General features: G+C 44.7%; 1 protein-coding gene across 1 annotated transcript in view; it reads right to left on the reverse strand.

Annotated features, from left to right (window-relative positions):
• The window catches only part of MCM10 (minichromosome maintenance 10 replication initiation factor), a 33,350-nt gene extending 20,137 nt beyond the window's left edge, over positions 1 to 13,213 (reverse strand). The window contains exons 1-9 of the mRNA XM_038417929.2: positions 13,064 to 13,213; positions 9,960 to 10,014; positions 7,264 to 7,590; positions 6,174 to 6,278; positions 5,327 to 5,461; positions 4,756 to 4,930; positions 3,519 to 3,684; positions 1,922 to 2,089; positions 787 to 903 (exon numbers count right to left, since the gene is read on the reverse strand). Coding sequence (XP_038273857.1) covers positions 787 to 903; positions 1,922 to 2,089; positions 3,519 to 3,684; positions 4,756 to 4,930; positions 5,327 to 5,461; positions 6,174 to 6,278; positions 7,264 to 7,590; positions 9,960 to 9,966 — 1,200 coding nt within the window. The 5' untranslated portion in view covers positions 9,967 to 10,014; positions 13,064 to 13,213. The remainder of the gene's footprint in view (positions 1 to 786; positions 904 to 1,921; positions 2,090 to 3,518; positions 3,685 to 4,755; positions 4,931 to 5,326; positions 5,462 to 6,173; positions 6,279 to 7,263; positions 7,591 to 9,959; positions 10,015 to 13,063) is intronic.
• Between the last annotated feature and the right edge of the window lie 3,015 nt (positions 13,214 to 16,228).

The following is a 16,228-nucleotide window of genomic DNA, read 5'->3' on the forward strand; positions in this document are numbered from 1 at the left end:
CACTTTTAATGGAGTGGCCTGCCCCTAAAGGCCGCAGGCCTGGAGCAGCCAAGTATCATACCATTAGCCCTGACTGCCACACCGAAGATGAGGTGTGGGGTTTAGTTAGTAGAACCAGCTGGGTTAAGAGCAGGTGAGACAAACACCTGTCAGGGATGGTCTAGATAATACTTAGTTCTGCCATGAGTGCACAGGATTGGACTAGATGATCTCTTGGGCTCTCTTCCAGTCCTACCATTCTATAATTCTCCTATAAAGAGCAGCAGGAAGCTGCTGAGAAGGGGGGATGCTCAGGGAGAGAGAGACTGCAGAGTCTTTGGGCATAAGATGCTTCAGCAGAGGCCTGAGACAGCAGGGAATGGCTGCAGGGAGTAAGTAGACTCCAGCAGGGAGCCTTGAGTTTTTGAGTAAAAGGCTAGAGGCAGGGAAGGCCTGGGAGACCCCAAGCAGGGAGATGAGGAGTCAAGATTTGATGGGGATTTGAGAAAGTTTATTTTGAATATTCTGTTAATAAATCCTGCGCCAGGGAGGTGCGTTTCTGGACTTGAGAAGAGTTTTAGCAATTTGATTGAGAGAGCCCTAAAAATGGGGAAACTGAGGCAGAGCACCAGGTGAAGGCCTGCCCATTGACACAACTAATGACACACACATTAGTTATAAATTACGACCCAATAATAAGGCACAGAATCAGAGCACTGGCTCAAAGGCACCAGCCAGATGATCCATAAGTGATCATCAGTGATCCATAAAAAAAAACCAACAGCCTAGAGACTAACAGATACATACCAGGTTAACAGTCTGTGTACATGGGTCACCATTCTTCTTCCTAGCTTTGCAGGTTCCCAGGTCCAGAGCTTCACCCAAAAGTAAGATCTTTTGGGGGTGATCAACAGACAAACATATCTAAAAAGAAACAGCACAAAGAGTAAACCCAAGGCTCAATAAACAGACTTCTGGAGAGGGGCTGGATGGGTCACAGGATGGTAATGAAACAGAGCCCTTGATCTCCAGGTCATTGGTTCAGTTCTTGTCTAGGTCAGTAGTGACCAAATGTAATTTACCACAGGACAGCAAATTGATGGATTATGAGCCAGTAGATGGTCTCAGTCCAAATTTCTAGTGAACATTGTGTTCGCAGGACAAAAAGCTACCATCAAGTGGTCCGGCTGCTGGAAGTCTCCACAGAGAAGCCAAAGACTGAACAGGCATGGAGATCAAATACCTGCTCAGCCCTGAACATGGTCATCCTTGGAACAGAGCTTAGCTATATTGGATGAATAGGCTGCATTGCTATGGACCATGCTGTATGCATTCTGTGGATAGACAGATGGCTTCAGATGTCATTACTGGAAGTTAGCACCTTTTACAGTTCACTTTAATTGAAAGATTTATACCAGGCTAGCCCACTGTACACAAGGGTTCAGACTAGCTCACTGTCCACCGCAGTTCAAGGCACCGCCTGTACCAGAAGGGGTGTTGGCGTTCCTCAGAAGCGGATTGGCAGTCATAGGACAAGGGGTCAAATATCACTATATGCCCATAAATGAGGTACAGGGAGAATTACTGAAAGACAGGGGCTCTAATGGAAAAGAGGAGGTAAAAACTCCTAGCCTTTTGGAAAAAGAAAGAAAAGAAAGGGGAAAAACAAGAGACTCTCTCGACATATAATCTGTTTATTGTCAAGTGAGGAAAAGGAAATCCCAGCTTTATATGCTCAGGGTTCCAGGGAAACAAGACAAGGAGCTGTGGTAAGGCTGGAGGTATTTTATAGAATGCATTGCAAGGTGGGATATGAATTTCCGAGCACTTTTCCTTCTGAGGGCACTGTGAACTACAACATCAGTTGGGCAAAGTGTTTTGAAACATTTCCCAGTGACAGCCCAATAAAATTATGAGTCCAAGAGAATAAGAACACTCTTACCTCATCCGAGCCCTCTTTAGGTTTCATGGGATTAGCATTGAGCAGCCCAATGACCATGCCTTGGTCTGTCTTCCAGTGTTCTTTGTGGACATCACCGAACAAAAACAACGAGACACAGCTGTTCAGATCACGCAGGTCGTTCAGCCGCCAGATACTGAAAGTTTTGCCCTGGAACAGACATTGGTTTTCCCTTTAAGATCTTAAAAAGAAAACCACTGATATTGCCCAGGCTTACAGCAATCTGCACGAAACTTGTTACTCTTTTGCCTTTGTTCTCTATACTTAGTACAGGCTAGGGAATACTATGACAACGTTATTTACTTACAAAGGTAATTGTTAAACATGTAATTGTGACCGCAGTTCTTGCTCCTGTTACCAATACTTAATAGCTATACAGCACTTCACACAGACTCTTATTAATCCATAATAATCTTGTACAATGCATGTTAACCCATTTTACAGATGATGAAATTGAGGCAGAGTTTTGCCTAAGGCCACCTATCTCAATCTAGAACACAGACCTTGTGTTCAGCTCTGTGTCTAGCCATTAAACTTTTGCTGATAAAATACTAGCCTGTAGAATAACCACAAGTGAACTGGTAGAAGCCCCATGACTTGGTACTTTTAGAACAAGATTGAACAAAGCCCTAGTAAGTGTATGATAAGTAGGCTTGGAAGGATTGAATTTTAATTGGTAAATGTCAACAAACATCTATTTCACCTTACACAGAAACCAACAAAAAATATTTCCAATAATGATAACCGAAATTTACAAATGCGCAAAGAAAGAAAAATTCTGCTTGGGAACTTAGAGTTTTACGGCTATGTACTTTGTATATTTTGACACGGGATGTTGACAATTTGTTTTTTTAACAGTTATAACCCTTTAACTTTTTGAATCTCAACATCTATTGTCATTAGTTATTGCTTGTCCCCTCCATAATTTCCTGCAACTGTGAAAATTTAAATGGATAAAAATAGGAAAAAAAATGCTTAAAAATTAATATTGATATCTGTCAAAATTATAAATAATAAAAATTGAATTCTGCCAAGCCTTCATTGGAAGGAAAAACGAGTGAGTGACCTAATAGATCTTTTCTATCTTGTGATTTCACGAGCTAGACATCAACTCACCTTTTGGGACTGCAGGACCATGTGATTGAAATTTGGAGGATAAAGAATGAAAATGAAGTTTGGAGGTTTTATTTTTTTTGGTGCTATTTAATATTGTGACTTCTGCTTTCATAGAGGTAGCTGCTCTTCTGGGGGCCAAAACTAGTGAATTTAGCAATTCATAACAATGTAAGTCAGAATAAAGATGAAATAATCCTACAGAATGCATGTACCACAACAGAATGAGCAGATTTATACATCATTCTGTAGGTGACAATCTTATGCCATGCATCCAGGTTCTCATATGAGAGCTGTCACTAGCAGCATTGAATTAACCTAGACTACCTAGAATATTCAAACATAATATAGTAGCTTGTTTTAATTAAAACAAGAATGTGGAGTTGGCTGACAAAATTTGCAAAATCTAATCAGCCTGTCAGTGAAAATACCCTCATTTAATTGAGAATAGAACAAAACTGCTTACGTTATTTGAGCTCTGAGGGGTGATTTTCTTTATTATGACTCCAAATGTTACCCAGTCTGTTTCCTCCAGATTCCCCCCAGCCAGCTTGCCTTGAAGTTGAGACAGTCTGATCAGTTTCCGTCCAGCCATTTTCCTGTCTATTTCCATTGATGACACACGGGGTTTTCTACATTAAGAAGTAGAGCATATAGAGACCACTAACATTAGCACCAATACATGGAGATGACCAATAGCTTTTACATTCATGAAGTTACAGCAAGAGACCTATTAGACTGTCTAGCCCATCCCCAACCACCATCATTGCAGGACTGTTCTTGGGAGTACAGTATGTAGTACTCTGTTCTTAAAGAACCCAGCATCCCCCCGGTAGATCACTCCACCGTCTAATAGGAGTCAATGAAAAGTATGTTCTGCACCTGATTTCATCCCATTCCTCCTAGCTGTACAACCTTAGATCACCTGAAACAATTCCTGTCAGTTACTGGTGTTAAACATACAAATATTGAAGGCTGCTGATGTAATTAGTTCTGTCCAAATACCAACACAGCAAGTTAAACTTGTATCTGTGGTTAATTCTATTCATTTCAGCAAGGACTGAACAATATTGCTGCCCAAGCATGAGTGCGGGTTTGAAATTCACTGCTCTTTCCAATGAGGAAAGCCATTTCAAGTAAAAGAGACCTTTTGTGGTCACAAGTATTGGGAATATGGGGTCAACTCCTGAGAGCCCTCTCGTGCTCATGCTGAAGTCCATAGCAAGACACCCATTCATTTTGGTTGGAGCAGGAGCAGACTCCATCATGTCTCCCTTGCCTCCCCACCATCTCTGAACATATTATGACAGAAGCAGTTCTAAGCACACTGCCTAATAAAATGACTGCTACATTGTTAGAAATGGACTCTAGGAGAGAACAGCACGGTTAGCATCTGTAGAAGAGGACAAAAAATGGTAAATAAGCCAGCAGAGATGTTGCTGTCTAATTATTAACTACTGACCAGTGCTGCTGCTAGATTATTAACATTCCACCCTGATCAGAGAATATTCATTCTGGGATGGGAAAGCTATTTATAAAATACAGCCAACCACAAATTTCACCCTGGTCTGACAGCCCGAGATCCCCATTCACAATACATTTGACAAAGGAAGAATCTTTGGGACAGTCCATTAGAAGGATCACATCTCTCCCATTATTTAAAAATGTTCCCTTGACATCCAGAACAGCTTTGGGTCACTGACCTTAATCTGAGTCCAGAGAAGGTTTCCACAGAGACTGGCTGATCAGTCACACTGGAACTCTCTTGCACGTGAGGAGTCCAGTCTCTGGTGGCCATTTTGGGCCTGTTCCCAGGAGTAGATCTGAGTGGTTGAAATGATGAACTTGATATTGGCCTTGGAAGAGGACTCTTATTCTCTGTAAACAACAGGTGGGGAAAAAGAAGGAAAATCTGCATAACGAACAAAAAACAATATTCTCAGTTATAAAATTCAGCAACTTAAAAACTTAACAAGAGACACCAATCTAAGACCATATTACCCACAGTAGCGATGGAAAAAAAACTTATTCAGCTAGTCAGCTGTGCCTCCTAAGTACAGGATTGTTCCCTGTAGTGGAATCTCAAGGACTAACTCCTGCTCACTTGTAAATGACTCAAGTGATGCAGTTTCCTTTAAGAGACTAAGCCAGTGCCTCAGATCTACAGTGTAACTTTCATATTCTCAGATGAGAGCCCAAACTAATATTTACCAGACAGCAGCATAGCGCTAAGGCAGCTTAACTGCACCAGAACCTAGTTACTAAGAACTATACCTGATGGTGAATGTTTTGGTTTCTGGGCTCCCTGTTTGGTTATTGATAAAGGGCTGTTGAGCTGAGCAGAGAAACATGGTGACTCCTGGAGTTTCGGAGTTTTCCTTTCCTTGAAGGGAATACAGGGTGATTTACCTGGTCAGCAAAAACAAAGAATATTAATGAGACCTCATTGGCTGGACACAAACTCTAATAACTGCTCCAACTAAACACATCCTAGTATAAATTAAATACAGGACTCAATGTGGAACCTTTCCAACAGCTGTCAGCTCCTAAAGCCTGCATTTGAAATGTAACAGCTGGGTAGAAACCAGCCATTCATCCTCCAGTGACTCAAGACAGCAGGTACAAATGAATCATTGAGCTGTATTAAGCTGGAGCACTGGCAACACACACTTTGCTAGCCCTAAATATGACCCTCTTCCCTTTTATCCCTACCACATTCACCACACAGCTGTATCACTCACAGTAACACCACAAAGCAATGTGATCTGTATGTTGTGTGAAACGTACCACTGCCTACCAACAATGGGCTCCAATGTAGCGCCTTCCATCAGAGGACCTCAAAGAGCTTTATTTACACGAGTCAGTACAACACCCTCCAGAGCATCATCCCCATTTTACAGATGGGAAAACCGAGGGTCAGTGATTTAGTGACTTGCCCAAGGTGACAAGAAATTTGTAACAGCAAAGAACAGAACCCAGGCCTGTGTTCTCTCAACCGCCCCCTTCTACTAGTTGACAGCTTTTGCCTAGTTGCCTAGACACCTAGTTGTCTGCAAGACTTTCAACATCCAAACTTGTATTTATAGTAGACATGAGAAATGTATTTAATTAACCCAGTTACCAAGGGTTTTTTTCAGAGGTCCTGAGCTGGATGGCTGCCCAATTGCAGTCATTTGTAACTGCTCCTGTAACTTCTTCATCTGCTCTTGCAATTTCCTCAGCTCATCTAGGAGTGAAAAAAAAAAAAAAAAAGAAGCTAGCAGGAAACCAGCACGGATTAAGATTTACAAGATTACTGGAAGCTTAGTGGCTTTACTAAATCATGGGAATTTAGAAGTGATTCTAAGCGGAGAGAGAAAAAGGACTGACGCCATGATAAAAAGGAAGCTCAAGTTCTGTAAGGCTCACAGGGAGCACAGACTTTCCCAATAGCCCCACTGGAGCTGAATTTTTCTTTAACAAAGGTATTTCTTTATACAATCAACACTACTTAGGTGAAGCTATCCCATGTGCATTAATATTTCCTCTCAATACAAGCAATGAAGTGAGTACTCAGTACCAGTTTCAAAAGTACCAGCACTGGATCGTACACCTGCAATTGGTAACAGGTGTGTGTCTCCAAGGCTCAATTTAGCATAGTCACAATAGCATTGATACTACCCCTTTAAATTACTCTGATGCTCATTTTTATATTAAGACTTTAACCAGTGCAATCAGATTCAGCCCCAAAGATCAATAAACACACAAGAAGCAGTTCTGATGAACTGCCTGTTGTTGAAGTTTAAGTGTGTGATTATTTTTTTTGTACTGGTGAAAGGTGCCAGAGTGACAGCCCTAGAGGGTGAAGAACTCTTTATCCATAGAACGGGCTCATTCAGTCCTTGGTCTCTCTGTTGACAAAGATGGCATTTGGGATGGTAAATTTTGCCATGTGGACATTTAAAACTGTACTAAACCCTATATACTTATTTAATCCAGGCCACTCAAGAGTCTTCATGAGCGCTTTCAACCACTTCCCAACAGGGTTGGAGTTGAATTGGAGACTTGAGAGGAAGAGCTCTATATCCCTAACCAATCACGTGAGCCCTCTGGTACGCCCCAATCAGCTCTCTAGTGATCCCCTCAGCTTGTAAAGAGACTATATATATATATTTGAAGGTCATGAGCTTGAAGGGCATGACAAATCAGACAAAAATTGCCGTTTAGCAAACCTTGCAAATCTTGATTGTTTTTTTCCTTCTCCTGATTGAGAGCTGGAGAACAGGGTATTTCCTGTACAGTTTCTTCCTCTTCCTCTGTCAGGTCATCCACATCGCCAAACAACGCAGATGCATTTTCCTTCTGCTCATTGGCTTCACTCTCCTCAGCATCAACCTCCTCGGTGTAGGATGCATCATCCTCTGCGTCAAACAGCTCATCATACTCATCTGGTTCTCCAGCCTCATCTGAGTGAGCTGTGGTCTCTTCAGGAGTCTTCTCATCCTCAGCTGCCTCATTCTCTTCTAACAGGGAAGCCAACAGCTCCAAGTCTTCATCACCTGGAACAAACCAATTAAACCAAGAGTCACCACAGCCCAATTAAAGGAAAACTGCAATGTGATATGTGTCCAAGATATTGCAATCACATCTAATTACAAAGAAAAGTAGATCGCTAATTAGATGTAATCAGAGTACTGATTTTTTTTATAAAACCATAAGTTAGCCCCAAGCAAATCTGCTGTTGGTAAAAGGAAGACAACAATGGAATACAGAATAGCTTCCAATCTCTTTGTCTAATGTAAAACAATGTGTCTTAGACACTATTTCTTTAAAATTCACTATGTATAAAAAAAATTACATGGGAAACAACGAACCAAGGAGCAGAAATTGTCAGCTATGTTGATCAAGAAAGGTAGACTGGAGCTGCAGGCAGAAACACAGGGAATGACAGGAGATTTCTACAGCTTGTTAGGTATGCTCTATATTATTTTAGTTCTAGATTAATTTTTGTTTTATTGCCCAGGCTTCCAAACCGTAGGTCCATCAATGGCCCGCAGAAAGCTGGCAGGCCCCAATTTGCTAGCATTTCCTTGTTGGCAGCCTCATTACAAAGAAGAGCCTGGAGGTCTGAAAAAGTAGAAACAGGAGCTGTCCAAAAGGATTAGAGCCACTAGTGGGGGTGGAACTGCCAGTCATCAGCAGGAAATATCAATGGGATCAAAGGAGAAGGAGAGCATATCCAGGAGAGCATGAGGACCAAGCAGATGGGCAGCAGGTCTGGGGAAGAAGGGAATCAAGCACCAAGGAAATATGTGCAGGGCCAGAAAGGACCAGGCAGTAAAGAAACATGAGTAGAGAGAGAGGAACGAAACAGACTGAGGGGAGATGAAATTCAGAGGAAAGAACAATCACGTGATTTAGCCTTTGATGCTGAAGACTGTTGGATCATATTAAAGAAGTTCTGTATTAAAATCACAAATGAGTTTGATTCCCCATAATTAGTAATACCCTGGAATTTAAACTAAGAGGTCTCTTGGTTTTTGGTACTGTTTCTCTCCCTCTATGTGTGAAACTTGCAAGCTGCTAATTGCGTTAGTACATTCTAAGACAGAGTCTGTTCTCAAAGCAATTCTTTGTAACAACAACTACTCACACAGAGAGAGACTCAAAGCAATACTCTGTAACAACAGAAACAGCACCCAGAGACTCCCCATCCTTTTGTTGTATTCATCTAGCTTTGTTAACAATTGTGATTAAAATAGAGATAGAGGCTGTATGTGGATGGATGCTTGGTGTGGATAATAACTGAATGATCAGGGAGGTGCCAGTCTAAGAATCCAGTGTCCATCGGCTGAAGAAGGCGTCAAGTGGAAATAACCAGAGGACCCCCAGAAGGCAGACTGGAATCCACCCAACAGCCTCAAGAATGGGAGAACCAAAGAACAAGATAACATCTGGCAGCACAGAGCCATCAGGAATGTGCCATCTGCTGATTGATTCAGCAACAGCATGATGAAGCAATTCCCATAGACTGGCATAGGAAGAAACTCCAATAAAAATGGACTCTAGAAAGTGAGAACTTTGGGGTCTGATTCTGCAAACCAACTTCCAGGAGCGTCAGATGAGCATCTGACAAGGCCCTGCTCCCTCCTCATGTCCAGGCCACCTGGCAAGTGGCTTGGCATGAGCAATTCTAAGGCTGGTAACTATAACAACAACCTTGCAGAACCTGTGTGTGTGTGTGTGTATGAATGAATGGTGTGAATAAATATGAAATTGAATGGAATGTTATAGCTATAACTAACTGCTTACTATGATTCTTTTTGTATTCACGATAAATGTGGCATTTTGCCTTTTCCCCTTTAATAAGATCCTGCTGGTTTTTATTTTATTGGTATAACAAGATGTGCCAAAGCAGCCCAATTGAAGATGATTTTGATGGAGGCATTTTGTATAGATTGGTAGGGGATTTAGGATACGTCTACACTACAGACCTTATAGCAGCACAGCTGTACTGTTGGAGCTGTGCCACTGTAAGGTCTCCTGTGTAGCCGCTCTATGATGGCAGGAGAGAGCTCTCCGGCCGGCATAATTAAACCACCCCCGACGAGCGGCAGTTACTATGTCGATGGGAGAGTGTCTCCCACCAACATAATGATGTCCACACTGACACTTTTGTTGGTGAAACTTTTGTCAGTCAGGGGTGTGTTTTTTCTACACCCGATCGACAAAAGTTTCAACGACAAAAGTGCTAGGGTAGACATAGCCTTAGTCTCTGGACCTCAAAGGCATCTGCTAATAAACAATTACTGTGATTTAATTTTACACTAGTTAAATGCAGTTTACAACCACGAACTCATTAACTCCACTCATTTATTGGCCCTAGGTGTAAAAGGAAGGCAGGGGGAAGGAAAACTGCATTTCTCACCATCCATGATTTCAACAGGACTTCTTCAGCAGAGTCCCCAAAGGAAGAATCTCACCTGTTAGGGAGAGAAAAGCAGCAATATTGTTAACTTGCATGACAAATAAAACAAGGATTCAATGCATAAACTGGGGACACAAATCCAAAGATTTCTTAATGTGTTTAACTATTTAGAACTGCAGTGGTTGCAGTCTTGGCCACTTTCTTATTTCACCAACCCTCTATGCACAGATGATAATAATCCTCTCAAAGCTTCCAACTGAAATAGTTTACACTTCTATACCACCATTAATGGCAGAGCAGGGATGAGAATCCAATCCCATGATTTAACCATTAGACAACACAGCCTCCCTCAGCATGGTAATCTTATCTCCTCTACTTTGCATGTACATATGATTTCTTAGTCCATAAGCTATGGACACATTGGTTTCTTATTGTAGGGACACTAAATTAGACACTGAATTACAGGCTCACATTTATACCAAAGTAACTCAGAAGTAACTTACAAACCATGCCCACCTCCCTTTAGTAAGTGTTTCTTCCCCCAGTTCCTCTATTTACTATGCTTACTTTTTGTGTCTCATCTTATGTGAACTCTAATTTTTGGTTTAAGATCTCTATAATGTTGCATTTCATTTTTCTGCATTTAGATTCTGATCCTGCAGTGAGCTACATGCAGGCCCAAGGTCAACAACTGAAGTCAATTGGGCTCCATGCTGAGCTCTTTGCAGCATCAGAACATTAGGTTCCTTATTTAAAAAACAAACCACCCAAACACTTTAATAGATTCATAGATTTTAAGGCCTGAAGGGACCAATGGCTCTCCTATTTGGACCTCCTGTGTAACACAACCCATAGAGTTTCATCCACTTACTCCTGTATTGAACCAAATAACTTGTGTTTTATTATAGAGTATCTTCCAGAAAGGCATCCAGTGTTAATTTGAAAGCTTCAAGAGATGGAGAATCCACCACTTCCTTTGATAGTTTGTTCTAATGGTTAATCACTCTCATTCTTATAAACCTGTGTCTTACTTCTAGGTTTCTTGTGCTTCTTTCAACACACAGTCATTAAAATAGATGGACCTGTTTTCATTTCAGTATATGATGATCCAAACAGATGGACACTTCCCTAGAAATCTGGAGTACCAAACTTTGATATTATTAATTAGACAGGAAACAAGTGGTGGTGCATGGAAAGAACTCAGTTTCTCCTATCGCTTATTATAGGTTACTGGACAAGCAGATTTCTTCAAAGACATTGAACATTGCTTTAGAGATCATCAAACAATAATCTGGAAAGTTTATTTCCTGGGGAAAACATCATTTGGTCCGCACTAAAGAGTCAAGTGGATAAATGAAATTGGGCGAGGCACCCAAAAGCGTGCCAGGAGTATTACTGAGAAAAACAAATATGGTCCCATGCCCCAAAGAGTTTAACTCCTGAAGTCAGAAAATAAGATACAAGGGACAGCAAAAACGGAGTGGGTGATGGGAGAACAAGAACTACTAATATCAAGTAGCACAGTTTCTTATACACACACACAGAGATGTATGGTTATGTAGCGCTTCAGTGTAGACATCACCTATATCTGCTGGTGTAGGTATTCCATCCGCCTTCCTGAAAGGGGTTGATGGAAAAATTCTTCTGTTGACCTAGTGTTGTCTACACCAGGGGTTAGGCTGGTATATGTACATCTCTCAGGGGGGTGGAATTTTCACACCCCTGAGAGATGTACTAAACCCATGTAAGCTCCTAGTGTAAACCACCCCTAAGAAATGTTTGCTGTAAACTGTAAAGGTGCTTGAGAAGTTTCAGCCAAAGTGATAATGCTTAAGGCTGCAAGTTTGTCAAGGAGGTCACGGATCCCGTGCCCTCCGTGACTTCTGCAGCGGCCGGTGCGCCTGGCTCAGGGGCAGCTCAGGCAGCCCCTGCCTACAACAGATGCACTGGCCACTGCTGGGGCAGTCTCGGGTCACCATGCCACACCCCACCCCCGTGTGGGAGGGAGCAGGGGCTTGGGGCACCGGAGGGGGTGAGGCAGGCTCTGGGAGGTGCTTACCGGGGCGGCTCCCCAGAAGTGGCGACACCCCCCCCCGCTCAGCTGCTAGGCAGAGGCACGGCCACTGCATCGCTGCGGGCTGCCTCCACGCAGAGCTCTAGCTTCACAGCTCCCATTGGCCAGGAACCGCAGCCAACAGGAGCTGCGGGGGAGGCCTCCGCAGGCGGAGGCAGCCCGCAGAGCTGCCCGGCCGTGCCTCCGCCTAGCAGCTGAGCAAGGGGGATGTCACCTCTTCCGGGAAGCCCACCAGGTAAGCACCGCCCAGAGCCCGCCTCACCCCATCTGGTGCCCCAACCTCCTGCCCCCTCCCACATCCAAACAATGCTGAGGTCCATCCTGGCACACAGCCACCCCCAGCAAGGCAAAGGGAGCTGGAGCCATAACATTTTATTCATCATCCCCTGTACAGGGAGCACATCAGGAGATCGGGTGCAGCGTGGGGCCCCCTGGTGACCGTGCAGGGTGTGCGGGGAGGAGTCAGGGAGGAGCTGGTTTCATTTCTGACCCACTCCCCATCTCTCTGAATCACCTGCGAGATGCTTCACAGCGGTGACCGGCCTCGTGAGCATTCAGACAGAGACACCCCCCCAGAACTATCCATGACTCTTCCCCCCCCCCCCGCCCCTTCCCTGGGCGCCGCCAGAGCCACCCTCGCACCCCCACTCCACATCCCCCAGCCCCGAACCTGCCCCCCACTGGACTCCCCCTCCCGCCCCCAGCCATCCCCAACCCCCTTCTCCCACCCAGGGAATCCACAGCCCGGATCTCCGCTCCGCTCCTCCCCGACCCGACCCGACCCGAGCCTTCCCCCCGCGGGACTCCTCCCTCAGCGACCCTCCTGAGATGACCAGGGGATCCCGCCCCCTCCGAGAGCCCCGATCCTTCCCCACCTGGGACCCCTCCCCCCAGCACAGACCCCGTGTCCCCCTCGGAGACCCCTGCCCAGGGAGCCGCCTCCCCGATCTCCTCCCCCGCGCCGGGACTCCCCCAGATCCCCGACTCTAACGGCCCCAGAGCCCCTGCTGCCGGCAGGCCCCGCACTTACCGCGCCCAGCTCCGCTCCCCTCCGCCGGCTCACCCGCCAAAATTCTAACTAGGCCCCGCCCCCCCTCGGGGCACACGCAGGCGCAGCTGCCGCCCCGGCCATGGGACGGAAGACGGAGTGCTGCGCATGCGTACAGCGTCTCTGGCCCGCTAAACGGCGAGCCGTGGGAATCTGCGCCATCTTTATTAAGGGCGGCACAGTCCCGCGTATGGTAGAGTACTGTTGTGAAGCCAGTGGTGCCATCTTGCTTAGGGGCAGGCCTGCACGCTGCTCGAGGCCTAGCTCTTTGGCACTAATGTTGGTTAAATGCCTGCCTTGAGCTCCTCGTTCGTTCACCTGCAAGCCTTGGCACAACCTTCCCCCGGCAAAAACCACTAAAGCACTGGCCGCTGACCAAGCACCATAATGATGATGTCATGGGAAACTGCCTGCCGCTGTCACAGAAAGCAGGGTGATGACATCAGACCAATAGGTCACGCTGCAGACTGCCGCATGTCACCAAGTGCAGTAGTGGTGCTACACAAAAGGGCTGCCATATTGCCACGCTCTTACCCCACTGCAATGGGACATCCCGCGTGTACGTCAAACCCATCCCCAGTGGAATGCCTCAGCATCCCAAGGCGTCACCATGCCCCAAGGGGCAGCTGCATGGCCCCCTCGCATACCAACCTCTGTGCCTCAAGAGAAAACTGCTGGACACCCCAGTATGATGCCCCCTGCTCCTAGGGAGCTGTCTGGCAGCTGGCCTAAACCACTGCCCTGCAGCCACACAGGCCACCATTCCCCAACTCCATACAATTTTTGGAACCCAGATCAGCTCAGCTGCCAGCCAGCCAGCAGCAGTTTGCTCTGCTTCAGATTGTAATTCCAAGGGAGAGAATTACAGTCTGCCTATTTAAAGTAGCATTTAGGGATTATTGTAATTGAAAAAAAAAATCTCATTTTCTAATTTGCTTGCATTGTGAATATGCCAAAAAAAAAAAAGTGTGTAGTCTGTTTCAACATTTACCATGTATAGTCAGGCATGATCCTGCAAACACACATATGAATAGTGCAACTGAATGTGTGTAAGCCTCTGAAGAGGGCAGAAATAATCAATTGTTAGCTGCAAGGGAAAAGTGTCATACTACAGCTATTTCTACCAAGCTTTCTCACCAATGACTTTGTCTGCCCAATCACAAGCATGCGTGTCATGCTTTGGACTTTAGAGTCACTCCAGAATCCACAAAAAGAGATAGCATGAAAACGTCATTGTTGAAACAATGGATTACACACACACAAAACGGAATTGTCAGACACATAGATGAACATAATTTGTTAGGGAAGAGTCAACATGGTTTTTGTAAAGGGAAATCATGCCTCACCAATCTACTAGAATTCTTTGAGGGTGTCAATATGCATGTGGACAAGCAGGACCTGGTGGATATAGTGTACTTAGTTTTTTAGAAAGCCTTTGACAAGGACCCTTACCAAAAGTTCTTAAGCATAGTAAGCTGTCATGGGGTAAGAGGGAAGGTCCTCTCATGGATCAGTAATTGGTTAAAATATAGGCAACAAAGGATAGGAAAAAATTATGAGTTTTCAGAATGGAGAGTGGTAAATAGACCCAGGGCTCTGTACTGAGACCAGTACTATTCAATATATTCATAAATGATCTGGAAAAGGGGGTAAATAGTGAAGTGGCAAAATTTTCAGATACAAAACTACTCAGGATAGTTAAGTCCAAAGCAGATTGCAAAGAGCTACAAAGGGATCTCACAGAACTGGATTAACTGGGCAACAAAATGGCAGATGAAATTCAATGTTGATGAATGCGAAGTAATGCACATACCAAAACATAATCCCAAGTATACATACAAAATGATAGGGTCTAAATTAGATGTTACCTCTCAAGAAAGAGATCTTGGAGTCATTGTGGATAGTTCTCTGAAAACATCCACTCAATGTGCAGCGGCAGTCAAAAAAGCAAACAGAACATTGGAAATCATTAAGAAAGGTATAGATAAGAAGACAGAAAATATATTGCCTCTATATAAATCCATAGTACACCCACATCTTGAATACTGCATGCAGATGTGGTAACCCCATGGGCACTCTCATTTGCATGGACGCACCCACCCTGCCTAGCATGATGGACTGCTTGCCCAAATGATCACTTTGGCTGCTGTGGGATTCCCAGTCTCTCTGTTATTGGGGCAGGAGTCATAAAGGGTTGTTATCCTGGTTATGTGAATCAAGGACAGTAGAACTGTACTTGGCATTTTATGACGGAGGGACTCGCCCTCAACTATGTAGCACTTGCTAGGCAAGGGACATGGGTTCCAAAATCCAGTGAATGGAGAGAGGCTGGGAATAGGTATGTTTACCTGGTAGTGTGGGTCTATTCCTATTCTGAGGCCCTTAAAAACTATTTTGACCCCTCCTCTCTCCACTGTGTAATAACAGAGCTAATTTTGGCTCCATTAGGAGTCTTGTTACATGCTGCAGAACTGAAATCACTGTTACTTAGGTCTAAACACTAGGACCTACTTTGGGCTAGTGGTGCATCAGCACTGAGGCTCCCCTACTACCAGCTGAGAGTCACTGAGAGCTGAAATCACTGAAGTTACTAAAAGTTGAGATCACTGAGAGCTGTGTTAAGTAAGGGGTGGGAGGGCCTGAAGACAAGTTGGTGAGCAGACAGCAGGATGGCGCGCGGGGAGTGGAGCGGATAGCCGGGTGGTTGGCAGTGAAGACTGCAGCAGAACCCCACGGAGAGGCATGGCACTTGGCCATCGACCCAGCATTGGAGCATGTAAGATGCCCCCACATACCTCCCTCCACTTCCACCCAGGCTGGGAGATAAATTCTACAGATGAACTTCTGGACTCTGGGGGGCTGCACTGATCAAGGACAAACTGGGGGGGGGGTGACTATTGGGTTGCTGGACTTAAGACCCTGAGGGGAAAAGGACACTACCAAATTTACTTGGGGTGGGTCTTTTGCTCATGGTTGGTGTTATGAATCCTGTTTGTGGTATTTCTCCAACATCATGCCACATTGTTTCCCTCCTTTATTAAAAGGCTTTTGCTACACTCAGACTCTGTGCTTTGCGAGCGGGGAAGTATTGCCTCTTAGAGGTGCCCAGGGGGTGGTATGTAATTGTCCCAGGTCACTGGGTGGGGG

The sequence above is a fragment of the Dermochelys coriacea genome, chromosome 1, assembly GCF_009764565.3.
Source record: "Dermochelys coriacea isolate rDerCor1 chromosome 1, rDerCor1.pri.v4, whole genome shotgun sequence".
In the NCBI taxonomy this organism is placed as follows: domain Eukaryota; kingdom Metazoa; phylum Chordata; order Testudines; family Dermochelyidae; genus Dermochelys; species Dermochelys coriacea.